We start from the raw sequence: 22,761 nt of genomic DNA, 5'->3' as shown, positions 1-22,761 counted from the left end.
TACATGTGATGAACGTGGGTCAGAAATACCGGCAATAATAAAGCCAAGTTCAAATAAGCAAGCATCAAGAGCTGAGCTTCCTATGACGTCACCTAACAAAGGACTTGATAATGGCCACTCATCAAGCATTTTACAGGCATTATCTAGCAACAGTTGATGACGAATTTCTGATAACATGCAGGTATTTAAATGATAATTCTCTTCACTTTTAGCTACAATAACTACTAGTCAAAAGAAATGCTTGTTTGTGTATCTGAGACTAATGAGTTCTAAAACAGGGTGGTGGGGTAGTCTAGTGGTTAAAGTATTAACTCGCTACGCTGAAGATACGAGTTTGATTCCTCACATATGTACTCTGTGTTAAACCCATTTCACATGCCATGACAGTGCTGGAATATAGCTAAAATTGGAACTAAACTAAACTCACTCACTCTAAAACTCAAACCTCACATTTCAAGAAGGTTTTTAAAGATAATGTTTGAAAAACCAAACCTTAAAATACGTAAAATATTTTAAAGTCAAATCAATCCAATTTACTTCTGTGCCACCATTTTCTTGTATATAAATGTCTAGATGAGTATGTCTAGCTCTTAGGTCTGGCGCTGGATGAACTTCAATTCTCATAAACACCTGAGGACAAATTTTCAAATTAGTTTGTAATATTTCAAATTAGCTTTTGATATGAATGCGAACATCATCCATTTCCTGAGCTTGAGGGCATGAAGCAACTTTGTTTAACAGACTTGGGAAACTCATGGCTTGTTATTTCACATGTTGATTGTGTACCTATTGAAGCCTCTGTTAAATATCACTTGTTCTGATGAATTCAAAATACTGGTTGCCAACTTTCAATGTTTACTCTGGCAATGATCACAATGATAAACTAGACACCCTGTTGAGAATCCAGGTCTGATTTCATCTCCAGAACCTCACTACTGGTGTAGTGTTTGTTGTTTAACAATACACTGAGCGATATTCCATCTTGGGTGGTCTTAAGCAGATCACGTATGGACCAGATAATCTGGTGATTGACATCATGAGCACGCAAGTCAAGGAATCTGACCATCAATCTCATTAGATGGCTGTTACCACAAGCGTGGGCTACTGAAGACCAGTTCTAACCTATATCTTCAGTGATCTGTTCTGGTAAGGTGGCAATACACAGCAATAACAATAATAAGGGAGTGAGTATAGATTTATGCCACTCTTAGCCATATTCCAGCAATATATCAGACACACCAGAACTGGGCTTCGCACATTGTACCCATGTGGAAAATCAAACCTGATTCTTCAGCGTGATGAGCAAACACTTAAACCTCTAGGCTACCCAACCACCCCAATAAGACTATGAGCTGATACCAGCGAACCCATCACTTAATGTTCATGTTGTCAGACACTGGTTTGTCTGTACCAGTCTTGAACTTTCACTGGTACAGCAGGAATATCCCAGTACTAAAACTGACATACAGCTGCATGGAACAAGGTCAAGGCTGTATGTGAGAGTAATTTTTCCCTTCTGTCCTCTGTTGAGTATGTCTGGCACTACACTTCAGTAAGCAAAGGAATCAAACATGGATCTGTGGCATCACAAGCAAACGTTTCAAGCTCTAGCAACCAAAGCAACCCTTATTTCAACAAGATTCAACTCCGATGTTACCAAAATTTCAGGAAATCAAACCTACATCTTCAGCAAATACTTTAACATTAACCCACTAATTTTCTGTCAACAAGATTTAATTCTGTAGTTACCAATATACCAGAATCTGGAGCCTGGGTCTTCAGGGAGACAAGCAAACGATTTACAACCACGAAATTCATTAAGTGACATCATGAGATAAGCAAGTCACCATTGCAGCTGACCCTCTAAACCTGAAATTTCCATGACTTTATTTGTATGATCGTGAATGTGATAAACATGTACTGAGTCTGATTCTGTCAGCACTCATCAAAGCAATGTTAATCGTTACTTGTTCCTCACAATCACCATTCAAAGGCCCACACTTTTTGTGACTGCTAAAACAGATATTACGTGGATAGGCTTGAACTTCAGAACCATTTCCCAACACCATGAATATCAAAGACACAATAACATGATACCAATCTGGTAAAAAACAAATCAATGTTGACATTTCCTGATAGTACATCAAAGGGCCTTGCAACTTCAGTAACATGTCAAAGCAGCAAATATGGCAGGCATGGAACAAACAAATGGATTTGGTGACGTTATGTGAAATTGTGAAATTGTGAAACAGTGTTTAACATTCAAAATTATTCCATATATGTAAGTAGAGTGTGTGTGTGTGGTGGTCTTAAGAAACTCCTGCAATAAGCATTATCGCTATCAACACATTACCCTAAGATAACGAAAATCAGTATCTAATAGGGACACAGCAAAGGCATTTTGCAACATGTTTGCTACAAATTTCTAGAGGAAACTAGCTTTAGAGGATGGTTTCCAATTCCAATCTGAGTTTCTACGTCTCTGAAACTGGGAGCATTTTCCCCAAATATGAAAAACCAAAATGTGTCCAAAACTGACACCTAGTTACATATTGCTATTAACTGTCCATCTCACGGCATTTCATGATGTCATGGCAAGACATGCAGAGTAAAGAACTGTACATGACGTCTCAAACTCGGGTCAGAGGTGCTTCTTTTTGAGTGAGTGAGTGAGTGAGTGAGTGAGTGAGTGAGTGAAAGTGAGTGAGTGAGTGAGTGAGTGAGTGACGGTTTATGCCACTTTTGGCAATATTCCAGCAATATCACAACAAGGAACATTAACAATGGTCTTCCCAAGTTGACTCCAAAAACAAGGTAACCCTAGCACCCTTCTTCTTGGTAAAGGGCAGTACTCTACTTAGCTAGAAATACAAGTAAGCAACTGATATTTTCCCTGGGTATTTTTACAAGTTATACTTCATTTTCAAACCCCTGTGTTAGAGTGCAGAGATCTGACGGATTTTGAGAAAGTACCTGAGATATCCTGTCAGGGTAGGAATTGAATTGCAAAATAGAAAGCAAATACTCTGCACTCTGGTTTGATTTGAAAAGAATTAATTAATGATATGAGGGTGGTTAAAGCATTCACTCATCACACTGAAAATCTGGGTTTGATTCCCCACATGGGTACAATGTGTGCAGTCTATTTCTGGAGTTCCCGGCCATGATATTGATGAAATATTGCTAAGAGCGGCGTAAAACTAAACTCACTCACTCGAGGTAAAATAGTTGCACACTGTTTCGGAGTCAATGCAAGTCTTGTGACACAATCCTTGTAAATATCAGCTGAATTAAAAGCTGTACTCCACTAATTGTCACTTTGTTTTGATATTAGCCAAAGGTTGAAACACACCACTAAGACAACTTCTTCCACACAGTATCTTACTATGGATTTTGCATTAAGTGTTACACGAAGTAGAAATCGTACAGGTACTTCTTATATTATCCACCAGTATTTCATTACATAAATCTGTCACATGATAAATGAGGAGTTCTTTCATCAGATGCTGAAAACTTTCAAACACTGACAAAATTTTTTCAATGAAGCTACACTATAACCTATACAATTGTAAAAACAAATGATTAACTATGCAAATCATAGATGTCCTCACACAATGAAGAATATCACGTTTCCATGACAACAAAACAAACTTTTTATCAAACATATACATCTTACAAAAATCATGTGTTCCAGATCATATTCAATTAACTACATATGTCAGAAATTCATAGGTTTCGAATCTCTTTTAACAGTTTTTACCAAGCAATGACGTACATGATACATGTACTTTTACCCTTTTTGTGATGCTTTTAAAAAACATAACCATGATAAGGGATCAGCGAGAACTACTGACAAAACATAAAATGAATTTTTCTTACAGAAAGGTGACTTCCATAAAATGGTGTCCTATCAACATGAAACATCATGGGCTTATGTGATACAAAGACAAACACATAATTCTATGACAAGTTAAAACAGAGGTGTTGTCCAAGGATAGAGCGAGTATGGCATCATGAAGCATTTTATAATATTCCAGCATCACAACTGGGAACTCCAGAAAAGGCTCTCAATAACTTTGTTGCTGATGTGAAGTGAAGCAAGTTCTGTTATACACCAGTTTTAGCAATATTCCAGCAATGTCACAGCAGGGAACACCAGTAATGAGCTTCACACATTGTACACATGTGGGGAATCGAACCCATGTTTTCGGCATGATGAGCGAATGCTTTGACCACTGGGCCACCCTACCTTGTTGTTGAGCATTATACTAAGCTATATGCCAGATATATCATATCGGCTTGTAAATCTGTGAATGACAGTTAGACAAATCAGTTATTGACATCATGAGCACTGACCAATGCTGTTTGGATATGATGTGCACAAACCAAATCAGCAACCTGACCACTCATCATCAAGACTAATTATAATCCTAGGGTTCCTTACACGAAGTGAGTGAGTGAGTTTAGTTTTATGCCACACTCAGCAATGTTCCAACTGTATGGCATCTATCTGTAAATAATCAAGTCAGTGGACCAGACAATCCAGTGATCAACAGCATGAGCAATTCTGCGCAATTGGGAACCGTTGATGTGTGTCAACCAACTGACCACCAAGCCTGACCACCCAGTCATGTTAGTCGCCTCTTACGATAAGCATAGTCCCTTTTCATGGGTTGCTGACGGCCCATTCTACCTCGGACCTTCACGGGTCCCTTTCACAAAGCCACCTATATTATTTGCAACATTTAACATTGCACTAAGGTTATAGTCTAACAGCAGTGAAAATGTGCCGATGAATTTCACTTTAATAAACATAACAGCAAATCAAATCTGGTAAAATTTAGACTGTGAAATTCATCGGTACGTTTCCACTGCAATCAGACTATACCTTCATGACTTACGATCACCTCAGTACTTCTCCAGGCTCATGACTTGTACCCATAATCAACAAAAAATATTAAGGACCACTCCAATTTAATAGTTCATATGATGATCCTTATAATATTTCAATGATGAATACATGTATTGGGTCAGTCCTTAACATTTTTGTTGAGTTTGTAGAGTTAAACCTTGACATTTAGTACAACAAACAGACACTTCGATAAAAGCTTTTCTTTGTTCCTTAAATGACATTTCATTGGATATTTGAAGGTCATTCTTTAAGTTTAGTAATCTGAAACATTTCAACAACAAACTGAAGAAAGGATAATCAAATCTGATGATCTGCTATCATCAGAGCCAATACCACATACTGACATAATATCACTTGATATCCAGCTTTCATGAAACGATATATGTTACAGATGATATCCATGAACCGGTCCAAGGCTAAAATTGTTTATCAAATGATATCAGTTCTTGAAACCTACAGTGTGTATTGGTTGTAAGCTCTAGGTATACGAGTGAGTGAGTGAGTTTAGTTCTACACCACATTTATTCATATTCCATCAATATCACAGCAGGTGAACACCAGAAATGGGTTTCAGAAACTGTATCTATGTGGAAAATCAAGCATGAGTCGTCAGTGTGACGAGTGGACTGACAGTAACTGACACCATGACCGAGGGCATGGTATTCATTCACAGAGTCACGAAGCCTAACGACTCAACCCATTCAGTTGCCTATATGTGAGCTTGTAACAAGTGTAAATTTTTTTAAATCAACATGAAAAAAATTCATAACGGTCGTAACAGGTTTTATAATATATTTAGTGTGAAAGTGCAGAAATCACAATTTGCATTATGGGCTCAGCAAGAGCATTCACTAAACCAACCATTCAAGTGATTCAAGTGATTCAAGTGATTGAAGCTGAAAAAATTAACCAATCATTGTTCAGCAAGCAAAGGTGGACAGATTTTCCTGAAATGACATTTGACCTTGACAAATGTAAAGACCCTGTTTAGAATTTGTCCTCAGCAAACCCTAACATGATCACATGGTCAGGCTCACTGATTGACATATGTCACTGTATCCCAACTACAAGACTTGATGCTCATGATGTTGATCACCGGATTGTTTGGTACAGACACAATTATTTACAGACCCCCGCCATATAGACTGAGTATTGCTGACTGCATACTGAACAAAAACAAAACCTTCAGTTTTGACAAATTATTTGATTTTCAATAATGAAAATTAATCATAGGAGTGTTTTAAGAGTAACATTCTAACAAAGCGGTGTGAGATCCTTGGTTACCAACACTAGTCACTCACCAGAACACTGAAACTAAGCAGAGTGACAAGAAATGACAAACCAGTTTTATCCATGGTAGTGATAATCTTGTAACATCTATTTCCTAATTTGATTACGGTTAAGATGTTGCAATTAAACATGTTTAAAGGATTTGGATCTTCAAACACTCACCGTCAAAGCCGCATGATTAAAGTTACTAGTTCCCTTTAGACAAACTAATTATTACAGCAACCGGATAGTCATTAAATTAAAGACACACCTTAAGTAGACATAAATTCGCATGAAGTCTACAATAACGCCTTAATCAAATTTTCCTTTGAAGAAAGTTCTGTTCGTTCAAATTCAAAAAAATTAATCAGAACAAACGTAGAGCTAAAAGAAGGCTTACAAGACATCTTAAGTTGTTACAACAAAACCTCTCCAGACCGTTGCCTAACATCTAAGACCATGGACATGTAATCATCTTCCATCTTTCTCAAGGAGACTGCAATGAATGAACTCCAAGCCTCTACTGTAACAGGCCTCCACCTTCTAATAACATGCAGTCTAAAGCATTTGAAACATTTAAAGAGGGATCACAACTCATAAAACGAGTTTCTATCAAGCAGCATTTTTCTCAATTTGACCGTCAAACTCAATTAGTCAATCTCTTCGCCTTCATTCTCACAACATAACAAGTTGGTCTTCTAATGAGGCCGAAACTGAAAAATTGGAACAACTCAATGTGAGGTAAAATAGGTCTCACAGCAGGAGAAGAAATTGCAACTGATTTTATCATCACTTAAACACTGCAAGGAATGGAGTAACCTGGGTGTGGAGGGGGCCACTAACTTGCAAACAATCATGAAAGCGTGATTTAATTTACATGCTAATTGGCTTCCTACCATCAAGATAGACCTGGCTATATATACCTCCGATAGTGCTATCAATAATCGGCTCTACCACTGGCTATGCGTGGATGAACAGCCAGCCCTGTTCCAGTGATCTGCAATGAATGCTCCCCTTCTACAGCTCATGCTGTGATATGACCCTCCTGTCATCAGATTCGGAGTAAAACAGATGAGGAGCAGTACCATACTTGAACACAGGAATTGCATAAGATAAATACTTGAACGAGCAGCGATAAGATCAGTGGCACCTTGACAGGTGATGAGGGAATGGATGGACGAACCTGTTTGATACTGCTTGGAAACATTACAACACAGAGGAGCCCTACTGTAGGGTCTAATTTACGGCTTGGAGAGACAGGTTGATGGCACACAATAGGAGCTTCAAAATGAACATGCAGGAGCACTAGCCTCAGGCTCACTGTTCAGTGTAGCTTTCTTGTGGGTTTCCTTGATGTTTTATGATAACACCTTAAACGGAGTTTAAAAGGGAAATATGAGATTTTTTTCATGCACCATCTAGGGATTATTTTGTATATGGTCCTAATTTGCCACTTGCCACAAATAGTGATTCATCTTGCAGTTAGTCTAGGCAGCTTGAACATTCACACTACTGATTTCATTACAGTCATTTTGACAGAAATCCATCCTGTGAAAAATACACGATAAATGTATAACAAGAGAGGTGTATCTCTCTACTTATCTCATACAGTTAAAGGGGCGGTTGGACAGCTTAGTGGTTAAAGCATTGGCTCGTTATGATGAAAGACTTAGTTCAGTTCCCCACATAGATACACTGTGTGAAGCCCATTTCTTGTGACCCTGCTGTGAGATAGCTGAAGTGGCATAACACCATACTCATTCACTCTTTCAGTTAAACCTCTATAGAGCAAAACACCTTCTTTCTGAACATGACTGTCAACAACTTCCATAGTCTGGAAACCCTGTTTTCTGGACATTACTGCTGGAAAAACTGATATCCCAGAAAACCCTGTTCTTTTAACACTATGTCAGTAACCTTCATAGTCAGGAAACCCTATTTAATGGACATTCCTATCAGCCACTTCTTTAGCCAAGAAACTGGATATTACTGCTGGCAAAATCTACAGCCCTGAAACAACTGTTCTCTCAACATTGGTCAAAAATATCTAAACCTCAGAAAACATTATCTTCTTGACATTACTATGTACAAATCTGCAAACACTATTTACTGGACAGCAATGTTCATGATCTGGACACCATGTTTTCTGGACATCACAACTCAGCAACAGGAACACTTATCAGCATCTTTTAATGAAAGTGAAAGTGAATGTGCAAACTTTTCATGTGAAATTCTGAAAAAGGTACAGAGGCATCTATCACCATGTTACATCTTTGGGCTCTATACATACAGGTATGAAATTCGAGTTTGTAACTACGCCAGCGGACATACACATAACTGTCTTGTAAGGAGAAGTGATCTAAGTCGTCACTCCATCATGTCAACACATTCATGTCTACAGTCTTCACACGTGTCAACAACACTGTTATGTCTTGTTGTTTTTTTCCCAAACACATGTTTAGAATACTGATGACTTCCAACACCACCAATGTGTCATGTTTATGTCCAAACTAATCTAGCTCTAATTCCAGAGGCCCTTGTCATAAAAACATGTTCCATCTGAAGGAAGCACACTGGGAAAACAGAAGTCTAACAAAACCTGTGTTTCAACAAGCAAATATTATGAAGCAAAGCATTATTTTCAGTTACTAACTATAGTCATTTTGTGGAGCCATTCAGAATGTTGAGGGATTAATTATATGTACAATGTTTTGAGAGAGACATTCTTCTACAAATAGTAGTTAAGGCTGAAAAATCTATATGGTTCATCACAAGATTAAATACAAGGAGCAGTCGGTTCAAGATAATTTTCCAAAGCATAATGCATTAAATAAAAATAATAATACTTGATCACCATATTGAATGCAAAGCAGTAGGAAGGTTAAAGTCCTTGTGGTTTCACGACCTTTCAAAGGCCGTCATCAGAAAGTGATTCTGGGTTTATCTCAATCAAAGGAGCATGGACTATAATTACCACAACCTGACTGTTAACTGATTCTTTCAGCAATCAGTTTCTCTCTTATACACCTGTTGGAAATGTTTATCAGACATATATCACTGTTTGACATGTTTGTATTTCCAACAAGATATCAACGAATGTTTAGTCATGCCAGACAAAAATTCAGCTTACCAATTCTGGAGTAGAGTCTGGGTCGACACTGAAGAATCCATTCCTCTCAAACTGGAACTTGTCGAACGTTTTGGCCCCCTTCACTGACACGTCAACCATTGCGCCTTTTATCACAGTCAAAGAGTCCTACAAGGTAATTGAATATTGTTGGCATGGTTAGGTATTTTTGTCTAGTCAGCAATATTTTTGAAATATCAAAACTAGAAATAACTGAGTGAGTGTGGTTTTATGCTGCTTTTAGCAATATTTCAGTAATGTCACAGCTGGGGACACCAGAAACCAGGCTTTACACATCATACAAATGTGGGGAATCAAACTCAGGCCTTAACTGTGACAAGAGGATGCTCAGACCTTTATACTACACCACAGCCCTTAAACCAAACAGACTACAAACAAATCTAGTGAAGGAAAGAAGTGGTTTCCACATATTGAAATATGAAAGGAAATAATTTGAACACAATGTAAGCACGAACAGTGTGTGCGACAGAGTGAGAGAGTTTGCCATCACTTTGAACAGTATTTCATCAAGATCATGGAGTGACATTTTTTGACAGTTTACACTAATGCTGTGGTACCAACACGCATTGAAACATATTCAGTTCAAAAGTGGATTTGAAACCATAATGTTTCTGACATACTTGAAGGTGTAACTGTAAAGAATGATATGTGGTAAACTTGACCAAATGACTCAGTTTCTAAATTCTTACATACAAACTTTTCACAAAATACAGAACAACTCCACACAGTTACTAAATTTTACTGTAAATATTATAAGTCCTTTCATAATACTTGTATACATACACAAAACACTGTTAAGGGGATGTTCTTATCACTTTGTGGGATAACAATTCCAGTTTTGTCAAATAAAGAACAATGCAAGAGTTTGTCACAATCAATGGGAGGTAACTCTGGTGACACTGATCTCCCACTTGAAAAACCTTTAATTTGTGGTACAGCGGCCTGTTATATGAACAGATTACTAGTGGAGGGAATTGGTTGAATTTTCATGACTGATCATTGGATTTTCAAAACAATCAATCATTAATTAATGATTGATCATAATGTTAGTGTTTAACTTCCATTCAAACATTTTGAAAAGGAGAACTACATACAGATTCTCAGAGCACTTGTTTTGTTATATTATGTTCAGCAAAACATAAACACAACATGAAATGTCTGTCACAACCAGCATCTGTTTTTAAGGGTTTTCACACAACCTGTAAAAACTGTTACTGTTTTCATTAAACTTCTCCAACATAACCACAGACAACCACTGCGACCAGCAGAATTTTTCATTAAACCTTAATAACAGACAGTTAAAAGCAGTTATTGTTTTCAATGAACTTTTTTTCATACAAGTAATAGTATTTCCACTGAATTTTCAACACAACTAGCAGTGTTGTGCTGCAGTTAACTATTTAACACAAGTTATGACTTGCAACAGCTGTCACTTATTTTTTTAGGAAAATCATCTTGTCACCATGCTCAGGATTCAGCCGAGATTGTTTTTTGTTTACATCTGAACTGGCCAAACTGATAACACACTCAGATGGCAGTGTAAACATACTTACTGGCTTGCATTATACAGATATGTAGATACATATTGACCAGTCATGATCGATCAAAGATATTATAATCGATTCCTTGATTAATATTTGCTACTGATCAATCATCAATTAAATTGTTTGATCAGAACTCCACTACAGAATACTGATGAACACAGTCATAAACCTAACTAAGTCTCTCAGTTACTCATCCCTCCTTTTGATTGCAAAAACACAAATGATGTTTATAAACTGTCTAAAGGTGACAGGTATTTTTCAACCATACAAACGTTCAAAAACTGAAGCTCCAGTAAAATATCCACCTCTCAACTTGATTGCAACTGAGACTTACTTCCGCAGCGGTTTTGCTTGGTGTGTGAGCTTTTGGTGGTGGATGGTGGGTTTTTTTATATTTTTTGATTGATTGATTGATTGATTGATTGATTGATTGATTGGGTAGATGGGTGCGTAAGTGGGTGGGTAAGTGAGAGTGAGTGGTTGGATAGTTTCAGAGAGTGAGATTTTAGTGGATGACTGAAGGGGTTTGAGTGAGCGGGTTTTTGGTGGTGATTGATGACTTTTGAGTGAGTTTTGGTGGTTGGTTGGTGGGGTTTTGAGTGAGTGAGTGAGTGAGAGAATGACTTTTTGGTGGTTGGTTGGTGAGCTGGTGGTTGGTTGGTGAGTTTTTGGTGGTGGTTGATGGGTTCCCAGTGAGTAAGTATGATTTTGGTGGTTGGTTGGTGGGGTTGGAGTGAGGTAGGGAACAACCTACCACCCAAGCACAATTTGAAGTATGTCACAGACACATGTACCGTTGCTGATAATTTTCATGGGCAAAAGTTACAGTCTCACCAGACACCTCTAAACCTTTGGGTTATATACTGACTGAGTATTAATCGGTAAACTAACCTTATTTACATCTGTAAGGAAGCCACCAGGCACTTCATTTGTATCCTCAGGGTTTTTATGGAAGAACCTACAAACAGATAAACAGAAATCAATGGAAACCAAACTGTATACATGACATGGCCTAGGAACAGACAGTTGTTTCCTCAACAAGACCTCAGGAAGACCTCAAGAACGACCTATTGGGGATACGATGTAATGAATCTGTCTGTCTGGCCATCTGTCTGTCTGTCTGTCCGTCTGTCCATCTGTAATGATAGTAGTTACTTACCATGAAATTAAAGACATCCTGCTGTAAAGTGGGGTCTCATTTGGTGGCCAAGATACTTTGAAAGTTTTAGTTGGTTAAAAATCCATGTTTATCGTTACTTTACAGAATTTCATTTTGGTGGTGCCTAACTGATCCTAAAGTGTTCATGTAACTCTTGAAGAGGCTAAAAAGGGTACAGGGTCTTGACATTTCTCTTTCAGTAGGTTCTATTCTGCAAAAGATCTTAAGAGCATTCTGCAGTGTATGAATAATTGACCAATAAAAACAAGTGCATGCTGTATGTTTCCGAACACTGTACACCTACAGGTGAACTTTCTGTACATTAGTCACCACACTGTTGAATTAAAAGAATGTTAAACACTGCAAAGGAACCTGGCGATGTGTCCTAAGCGTTGTTTTCACTATAAATGTCTTTTAACAAATTATTCTCTGTATTCTTTACGGAGACATGAGAATACGTAAACAATAATTTGGTGTTACTAAACACTGCATATTTACTGATCAGCTGATACAGTCTTGTATAAGAGATGTACTTACATAAACTGTATATTCACAAAGCAAAGCATGCATACTTACAGTCGTTCATAGAGTCGTATTTCACAGGGGAGAGGATCAGACACCCAATGTATGAAAGCTTTCGGTTTCACAGCATCAGTTGCCTTCTTGCAGGAGACCAGGAGTTCTGCGGGCTTGCCTGTGTTATCCTGGAATACACCAAGCAAGCATGCCTTGTGTCAGCTGTGTTACACTTGAACAGACCTTCCATTGCCTTTCACTATACCACTACCATTACCTTTCCATTATACCACTGCCCTCTACCATACCACGACCCTCCACTATACCACGACCATCCACTAAAGCACTACCCTCCACTGTCCCACAGCCCTCCACTGTACCACTACCCTAAACGATATCACCACTCTCCACTATACCACTACCCTCCTAAACATCACTACCCACCACTACCATATGGGGTTCCCCCCCCTCCATTAAGCTTAAACCCTGTGATATTACTTAAACTGTTCACAGAGGTGCTTAACCAAACACACTCACGCTCGCTCTACCATCTGTTACACCACTACTCTACATTACTGAAATAGCCTGGATTCCAAGCAACCAACCAAACCACATGCACATACCTTGTGGACTTTGTCGACTGATATGACATAGCCGGCATGTCGAAGACCAACGGGCTGGTTCAGAGCAAGCCTCTTGTAGTTCTTGTCTGCTTCCTAACAAAAGGAATGCAGGGAAGGAGTGAGGGAATGAGTGAAGAAAGGAGTTTTGCTTAGTTTACCTGTTGAGCAATTTAACACAGACACAAGCATGCTGTTTTTCACAATGAACTTGAACAGCTAATTAAATGCTTTTTTATCAACAGACTGACAAAACTGCAAGGCGTCTGTGAAAAAGTAGCATGTAGAATATTTTAACAAGTGTATCTTCTTGACACACTGTACTGTATCAACATACGATTACTCATGACGCAACAGTGCAACAATTTACAAAATAAGACTCAGGGTGAAGGAGTTCTGTTGGTATGAAAGATATCCTCATTAACATGACTCCTTAAGTCGTTGTTCAAGTAAGAGTGTGTGAGTTTAGTTTTTCGCCGCATTCAGCAATATTCCAGCCATATGGAGGCGGTCTGTACATAATTGAGTCTGGACCAGACAATCCAGTGATCAACAACATGAGCATCGATCTGCGCAATAGGGAACCGATGAAAAGTGTCAACCAAGTCAGCGAGCCTGACCACCCAATCCTGTTAGTCGCCTCTTACGACAAGCATAGTCACCTTTTATGGCAAGCATTGGTTATTGAAGGCCTATTCTACCACGGAACCTTCACAGGTCTCAAGTAAGACCAGGTGTTTATAATTCTTCATGAATCTACAGATCATTCTTACTTCTCGGAAGTCTGACTGTTCAATAAATATTGTTTTCCTGAGTGGAACTTTATGGAATCCTTTCTTTTCATCTGCAGGGAAGTTCGGCACAGAGACCTCACTGGCATCATTGGGTAAGTTGCTTATGGTGACCTTCAGGGGTTCCAGGACAGCCATTGCTCTGTACACAGACCAGACATTTGCTAATGCTTGGTATTTGATAATAATGATTTGTATTTCTAAATTTTGTACATCAAGAGCATACGAACAGACAGTTCATTATTACCGCGATAACCAAGCTGCCTGTGAGGCATTAAAAGGTTATAGTTACATGACTTTATCCAACTGGGAGAAACCACACTTATCAACCTGGATCGCATGTCTCAGACAGTTTCTTCAAGATCATATCACATGGTTATACCATATGCTTAGACGAGTATTGTAAGTCCCCTGGATGTGATTTGTAAATCCTCGGGATGTGTGTTGTAATCCCTGTGATGTGACTTTGATAATTTCGAACCTGCAACGATTTGTTCTCTAGCTTGGCAGTTTTATACACTAGGCTATGAAGGATGGCTGTGAAGAATGAGATCATTTATCAGAAATGCACTAGTTTTCCATGAAAATGGGCCAGGTTGCTTTGTCAACGCACTCCCCATGCCATGTACACTATGGAGATCTATTTAAAGGCACCAGGATGAAGTGATATCGATCATTTTATATTATTTGAAAAGATATTTTACACAAGAACAGTCAGGTGGTTTGAGAAACCACTCCTACTTGGGTTTACAAGAGATTGTGAACCCTCGTAAAGTGTTTTCTCCTAAATGTATTAAATGAACTTTGTTGAAGGGCAGGACTGAAGTTCTAGAAACTGTCAGCAGTCGAACTGCCAAACATGGTCAGTCATCCTGGGATTCTCCGAACTTGATGTTGCTTAACTTCAACTGATTCGTGATCTGAGTTCTATGTACATCAGCACTGATCGACACCGCTGGGTTTACATGGTAAGCAAACATCGAACATTGTGATATAGTCATTTGTTGACTCTCATTACTAATATGTGGGCTGACCATAAAAGGGGCTCCTAGTCTGTCTTCCCATGAAGAGACACGTATGTGTGCTAGGTACATCTTGTCGGACACTCCATTAGGAGACAAGTATGGGGACAATTGGGAACTAGAGTGCCCTGGAATCACAATTGGAAGATATGCATGAGGTGTTCTGTTATGGGACTCATTACTGTGGAATGACTAAATTACAACCTACCTTGGTGCTGTGACATTGAGGACATCTCGGACACATGCTTCAACCATGATGGGATCGATAACAGTCTGAGCCATTGTCACTCCCACCTACAACATCAGTTTGAACTATGTAACAAATTCCTCTTTAATTCACATATACCCATCAAAGCTAAACTAAACACACATTATGAGGATAAGTCTGTTGGACATATAAAAACCAAAAAGAAATAATTTGTAATATTGTCACTGTAACATCAGAGCCCTTTGGAACTTAGTGTATTTCATGTTGTCAGAGATTACAGAGACTTCCTTCCTTTCAAAAAAAAGTCTGTCATCAGGGAAGGTTGGTGTAGTTGAAAGCTACATAGTTTATTAATTCATGTGTGTTTACTATTAGTTGTGTTTAATATGGTGTATTAGCATGACATAGACAAACACATCATGCTAAAGGCCTGGGTATGATTCACCATCTGGGTACAGTGATTGAAGTCCATTTCTTGGGTACCCATCCCCTCCCCTATCACCTTGATATTGCATGACTCACTCACTCACTCACAGAGGCCATAAACATTCATTCAAAATCTTGTGAAGAACACATACTGTCCCCATGTTTTGTATCATCATCACTGATGCAAGTCAGGATACAATGACATGCAGTGATCCTTCTCTGACAACCTGATTCTCTAAGTCACTTCTTAGAGCACAGTTTTCCAGACAAAACGCAGAATATCCACAGTGGAAGTGTGCATGGTTTAATGTCTGTTTTTGTAACAGTTCTGTCAGAGAAGTAGAGCAACATCAAACATTAACAAAACTGCAAGGGGAACTGAACCCATATCTCTGGAGTGACAAACAAACACTCTCTTCACTAAGTTATCAACCATGCTAATAATAAAAATAAACAAATATCTGACAGAACAGGAAGCCAAGTACATAACCTATTTTCAATACAGCTGCAAATAATGTTTTCATAACAACTACCTCCAATGCTGATGACATTTTGAAAATTTGGAAATCAGCTGTTGGTATGTTTTTTTCTGAACAGAAGAAGACTATGAAGAACCAACATCTTACCTTGGCACAGAACAGGTTGATTGCTTCTGGGGGGAATCCTCGTCTCCGTAATGCTGTCAGTGTGAACAGACGAGGGTCATCCCAGTCTCTGCAACATCATTCAGTATATGTCTGTCATAATACCAAATATATCAGTAACAGGGATGTTTCCAAATCTACTGAACAGCAAAAGAAGCATAACTCTGGGTCCTTTTTGGTCAGGTTTTTAAAGGGAAGACATAAACATAAATGCTTACTTTCATGATATTTTAGTTTTCATTACAATACAACTCACTGTCAAAATCTCATGACACCTAAGTATGAGGATAAGTCAGTATAAGTAACCATAAGAAAACATCTAAATACAACTTGTGGAGTTTGTTCAAGCAATCAGATGACAGCTTTCTAAAATAATTCTACTTCATTTTTTTATCACCTCTATTAACGCCCACATACTTGGACACAAATATTCCTCTCATAGTATATATACAAGTGTGAATGCAATGGTCCTCAGAAATGTTGCTGTATTAAGAAAAAATATCCACAACAATAAAATATGTCAGCCTTATTAATCTATCAAAGAAAATCTATCGCTAGAAATCTTACAGACTATAAGCATACCTGACAAATCCTTCACGGATGAGCTTGGCTATTTTCCTCTTTGAGACAACGGTGTAGTTGAGGTTGAGACGAGCGTACTCCCACTGGACAGGGCAGTAAATGTCCAAGGCATTACACAGCCAGTAGTAGGATGACCGTCTGCAAAACAAGGCAGATGTCAAGGCAAGGGGAAACCAAGAGTCACACCTGCATTTCTGCTTTCACAAGGATACAGTGGGAGTTTCAATATTAAAAGCCCATAAAAAGCATTTTTAAGCCTCATGTAAGAATGTCGAGTTTTGATTGGTCCATGTGACTCTAACAAAATACCATGTACATCTATCACTATCCGCCAGCGGGAGTATAACAGTCATATCACCCCGCTACGTGACGACGCGCAGTGAGAAAAGCGTGCATCGACAGGCCTTTAGTAACGTGCAGTTCATTAAGGTCAAACGATCAGCTGGGGTCAACATGGCAGCAAGTCGATTCGATGTGTGTTGTTTTGTTTTGAGTTAGTGAAAACAATCAGCTAGATAAATGCATTATCACATTGTGTCCCGGGAAATACAGGGTTTTATCCTACGGCTCAGGGAATACAACCTTACTCAGGACTGATAAAACACGACACGATGTGATAACTTATAGTGACAGAGGTGAGGTGAAATGGGGTTTAATGATGTACTTGAGAATATTTGCTCATATGATAATATGCATGTGTGTATGTGTGGCTGGTTTTATAGTGCTAGCTCACTGAGACACCATGCCGCTGTTAAACATGAATATGCCACTCAGACACATTATACCGACACTCACCCGACCAGTCCTTGTCGCCCTATCATTTTGAGAGCCACGCAGGGCCAATCAAGTACTATATTTTATATTTTTATATTTATATTTGCCTATGAGGAATGTTTATGAGTAATACTAGGCCTTGGCTGCAAGAGTTGTATGATCCAAAGTGAGATTGAAAATATGATGCACCGCTGAGACTGATATCCAATGTTGAGGGGAAAACAAGGCGCCTTTGAGCTGGATACTGGTACTATAGAAATATTAGTATGTATATCACTTTTGTCAATAACCCTGAAAAATCACCAATTGATACACCAGATTGATGGGTTTTACCCACCGCATATATGATACTATCCTAATTATCCCACGCTGATTTTCATGTGTCAGGCAAGTCGGGCATAACAACTGAACAACTCTGTATGGTTTTTACCCATTAAAACCAAGTGGGAGCCAAACCCAGGCTTACAAGGTCACCCCACCATTTCTTAATTCAAGACTCCCAGATAGTCGGCGACAGACAGAAGTGTTCTCACCTGGACTGGAACTCCTTGGTACACAGAGAGTGGGTGATGTTTTCTATGGAGTCACACAAACAATGAGTGAAGTCGTACGTCGGATAAATGCACCTGTCAACAGAAATCAGTTTTATTCCTATAATGCTTGGCAGTTTTCACTTAATCAATCCCAGGCATAAGGATTCATTCTTTCAAATAATCTTAGCAATTCCTGTATTTAGTAATTCCTTTGTAACACAACTGTCAATATTAATAAACATTCTGACCACTCAATCCCCTTAGGTGGGCTCTTTCTGTGGTCGTGGAGTACTGGGGAGAGAGAGCAAAAATCCATCAAGTTAAGGTTAAGAGGAAAAAATCCACCAGGTTAAGTTTAACAGGATAATAAGACAGTCAAACATGATGAACTGTATTTTCCCACACCATTTGTCTCCGGTCCGATGATGGGGAACAAATTTGATCCTGTAGGCCACAGGGTCCTTCTTTCCTTCCTCCAGGGTTGTCTTCATACGAAGAGTTGCCTCCCCTTCGGCAAGTTTGCCCTTCTTCATATCCTGCACAGCAAACATAACAAATATTACCTTTGCAAAACGACTCAATCTTTATTCAGCTCCTTCACACAATCATACATACTAAGACGATTTTAGCTGAAGGTCATATCCACATAGAAAGAAGGTCTAATGTGACACAAAAACAAAAAATAGAAGATACGTTGCTCATTAGATGAGTTTGTTTTTCACTGCCAAATGCTGCATTCTGCAAAAATCCAGCTATATGGTGGGTTTTTTCCATATTAAATCGCACCTGAGCAAGACAACCCAGGGATCAACAGTATAAACATCAATCTAAACAATTGGGTAGCCTGTACATAATCCTGTCTGGACCAGACAATCCAGCGCTCAACAAAATTCAGCACTGATGACAAACATCAGAGAATTCAATGAGTCAGGCCACCTTAACAAGTATGGCTACCTTTATGACAGGCATGGTTTGCCGAATATCTAATCTAAATCAATGAATTTTCTAAACTCAAAAACAGAACGAATAAAACCAACAAGTATAAGAGAGTCCTCCTGGGGGGAAAAATATGAATGCAACAAGTGACATTTGTCTTACAAAGCTGATGGTAGATTCCCATCTATTTACACCATCTATTTCACACCAGAATGTGAACTTACCTCGAACAGCTGTAGAGATTCGTCAACAGGCCTGTCCCTCCATGGTGAATCCGGGTTATTGTAACCTTTCACCTCCTCCGGTCTCTGGTGGCAGACGTATGCCTGGCCATGTTTGATCAACTGAACAGCATATTCATACAGCTGGTCAAAGTTGTCCGAAGCATGGGTCACTTTCCAAGGCTTGTAACCTGAAAACATCCAACAATGTGATTTGGTTGATTGATGTGTAACTATTTATTGCAATCACAACGGTCATGCAGTCACACCTGGACATAAATATATTGTTGTGGCAAGCATTAGCAGAATTGCTATTGTACCATTTCCAGTTTACAGATGAATTTGTTTCTTTTTTCTTGAAAATCAAACATTTTCCAAAACCTATCTAGGATTTTCATTTGCATAGCTTCTGTATTTTGTTCTATCCTTGAGCATAAAACTAGGTTCCTTTTGTGGCATTTTTTACGATGGAGCATAACTGTGTATTTGTAATCAATATGCCAGCTATATAAAAAACGGTCTGTAAACCTGGATCAATATTGTTGTACTACCCAAGCCACATATCTGACTACAGACATCACACAGTGGCTGATATCAAATGAGATACCTAAGTAAGCTGACTACTTGGTAACATCTACTCACCAAGCCATTCCACCATCTCCCTGATGCCCACAAAGAACTTCTCCTCCTCTTTCTCAGGGTTTGTGTCATCATACCTCAGGTAGCAGTTCCCGCCTGTAGCCTGAGGACACCCAAACTTCATGCTCAAAACACACCTGAATTCAAAATCTGCTGCCACTTGTGTCATTCATAATACAAGAATCATGATTGAGGGTTCTATTTCATTATTTTAATTAAACCATGGAGAGACAAAAGTCTGAGATATTCAGGTCTTGGAACTTAATCATTTTACTTAAACCAACAAAACTGATAACAACAGCTGGTGAGACAGATTGCATCTACCATGTATCCCAGAGGAGATAACAGAAAGTGAGTTGCTGGAGAACTCCAGAAACCTAATGAGCACCAACCCAGATTTGAACCCATGATAGGAGGATTTGAATAGTCAGAACTCTGGAGTGTGAAAACTGTGTCTGCTTGGCTCCCGGCGAGTTCAGAACCCAGTTTGAAGAAAACAACTGACTGTTGGCATGGAACTTGCAACATACAACTGGTGCACAGGAATGTTTATAATCCCCCCTCGAGCAGGATTCATCATGAACTCATACAATACCCTGTTCCATGCCCCATGAATACAATCAGTGGATAAGCAATGTAGTTACTAAGTCTAGCCAATGAATCAACTCTCAGCCCAGTTCTAGCCATGGGGTCATTCATAGTAGTAGGGTGTGTATTGTCAGTCAACATGAGGCAGTTAGAATTCAATTCTGCTCTAAAGACCCAGATAAGCTGCTCCAAGCATTAATCAACCCTATTAAGACTGACAGACTGACTCAATGTGAAGACCTGACGTTCACAGTTTTTGTTGGTTGTGCTATGTTATCTAAAAATCATTGGTCAGAGCCATTACTGGCTTAGCTCTCACTGTGGATTGTTCCTTTGGTTAAACATACTAATACAATACAGACTGGTCGTATCTATGCATTGACAGGTAACTGTGGATACTTACCTTGGCATATCCAAAGTTGAAGTTGATTGCTTTTGCGTGACCAATATGTAGAATACCGTTTGGCTCGGGAGGAAATCTTGAATATACCTGTATGAACAGTCCCAGAATAATACCACATTCCATGCACAAGATATAACGTAATTATAAAAGCATGTAATCAGCCATTAGTTCAACTACTGTAATGTAATCCTAATACCCCAGAATGTTAGCTCAGTGTGGTGATTTTAGTGCTGTTGTATGGTGCTAAAAACAAAAGTATCACTATTTGGATGAATCTGTGACTCAAACCTACAACTAACACCTCCTAGCACAAGTACGAGAGGCAATTCTGACCTTGCCACCGGTGACCTTGAGATGTTCCTTCAGAATGTCCATAGTCTTTGGAGTGATAACATAGCCATCAGTTTTGTAGTTTTCACCTGAAAATTGAATCAGATGATACTGGCAAATGGCACAATGCAATAAAACATGCTTTTCATAGGGCTGACAACCTTCCTACAAGATGAAGCTAATTCAGCTTTTGCCTTGGGTGATGAGTGGAATTAAGTTGTAAATCTGCTTTACATTCAGTATCAGGGGATAGCCTCATTCAGTGACAATGAACTGCCCGTATGTATCTGTAATCCTTTATAAGTTGTTCACTGGTCCCTCGGAGACCATGGGCTCAAGTACCCTCAAGGTTTGTTCATGTTCCCCGAGTCCTGAACATAAACAAACCTCGAGGGTACTGAGGGACCAGTGAATAACGCATTTATCCTACCGAACACCCGAATTTCGAGCTGTTTGAAGCACTTCTGCTGAATGCAAGGCAAATCGCCATTTTGCAGACAACACAAGGTAAACAGATTCAGACTTATCTCCCTTCCATCGAATTCCAATCGCAAAAGATTGATAATTTCCATGCTTCTTGCATGATTCAATGGTATTTGAGGCAAAGAAGTACTTCCATGAAGCACCGGAAGAGTTCGGAATTCCCAACGGTGTACATTGAAAATAATAGAATAGTGCTTAGCCAATCAGAAAGCGACATTCATGTGTGAGGTAAGATAAGTACATAATACAAAATATACATAATATGAACAATGAACTGCCTGCATGTATCTGTAATACTTGTACAGTTGTGTAATATGCCAATGTGTAACATTAAGCATATCAAACGACAAGACATAACCATGAGATTTAGACACATTCAGTGTTTTACTATGTGGAATTCAAGAATCAATATTGGTTGAAAATGCATGACAATATACACACACTAATTTGCAAGTTGTGCTTCTTGGGGAATCAAAAAGTGTGATGAATATATACATCAAATTAAAAGTCAATAAACAAATATTAAACACCTGCATAAAGAGAGACACACACAATATCTTCTACTCACCTGGTTTGTGGAACTTGACAGCATCCCCCATCATCTCCATGAAGCTCTTCACATGGCCATCCTCCCCAAGGACTGAAACGACCAATGCATTGTTCATGACACAACAGAAACATTACACAGATGAATGTCACTGAAATCTGCATGCTATTCCATGACCTAGGCCAATTGGGTTTCGTAGTGGTTAAAGCGTTTGCTCGTCACGCCAAAGACCTAGGTTTAGTTCCCCAAACAGGGGTCAATGTCTGAAGCCCATTGGTTGAATATTGTTCCAAGTGCTGTAAAACACAGCTCACTCACTATTGCAGGGTGCTGTGTACAGCTTCATGTTTTCAACATCTACAATGATCAGGGAAAACAGCTGACACGACCTGCACCCTGGAACCAATGTCACCAATCCAGAATTATCCTCCCTTGCTCTTCAATCGGCCTGTTTTGTCATTTTAAC

At 38.9% G+C, this 22,761-nt stretch overlaps 1 protein-coding gene across 1 annotated transcript in view; it reads right to left on the bottom strand.

Moving 5' to 3' along the window:
* Nucleotides 1-22,761, bottom strand: part of LOC137297404 (glutamine--tRNA ligase-like) — a 77,956-nt gene that overhangs the window by 47,292 nt on the left and 7,903 nt on the right. Inside the window, exons 8-22 of the mRNA XM_067829406.1 lie at nucleotides 22,317-22,388; nucleotides 21,269-21,354; nucleotides 20,936-21,022; nucleotides 19,948-20,047; nucleotides 19,309-19,496; nucleotides 18,554-18,684; nucleotides 18,149-18,241; nucleotides 16,842-16,979; nucleotides 16,242-16,329; nucleotides 15,190-15,275; nucleotides 13,942-14,101; nucleotides 13,172-13,264; nucleotides 12,609-12,736; nucleotides 11,765-11,831; nucleotides 9,312-9,437 (exon numbers count right to left, since the gene is read on the bottom strand). Coding sequence (XP_067685507.1) covers nucleotides 9,312-9,437; nucleotides 11,765-11,831; nucleotides 12,609-12,736; nucleotides 13,172-13,264; nucleotides 13,942-14,101; nucleotides 15,190-15,275; nucleotides 16,242-16,329; nucleotides 16,842-16,979; nucleotides 18,149-18,241; nucleotides 18,554-18,684; nucleotides 19,309-19,496; nucleotides 19,948-20,047; nucleotides 20,936-21,022; nucleotides 21,269-21,354; nucleotides 22,317-22,388 — 1,643 coding nt within the window. The remainder of the gene's footprint in view (nucleotides 1-9,311; nucleotides 9,438-11,764; nucleotides 11,832-12,608; nucleotides 12,737-13,171; nucleotides 13,265-13,941; nucleotides 14,102-15,189; nucleotides 15,276-16,241; nucleotides 16,330-16,841; nucleotides 16,980-18,148; nucleotides 18,242-18,553; nucleotides 18,685-19,308; nucleotides 19,497-19,947; nucleotides 20,048-20,935; nucleotides 21,023-21,268; nucleotides 21,355-22,316; nucleotides 22,389-22,761) is intronic.

This window comes from Haliotis asinina, chromosome 9 (assembly GCF_037392515.1).
Source record: "Haliotis asinina isolate JCU_RB_2024 chromosome 9, JCU_Hal_asi_v2, whole genome shotgun sequence".
In the NCBI taxonomy this organism is placed as follows: Eukaryota; Metazoa; Mollusca; class Gastropoda; order Lepetellida; family Haliotidae; genus Haliotis; species Haliotis asinina.
This window is presented reverse-complemented; position numbering and strand designations above follow the sequence as displayed.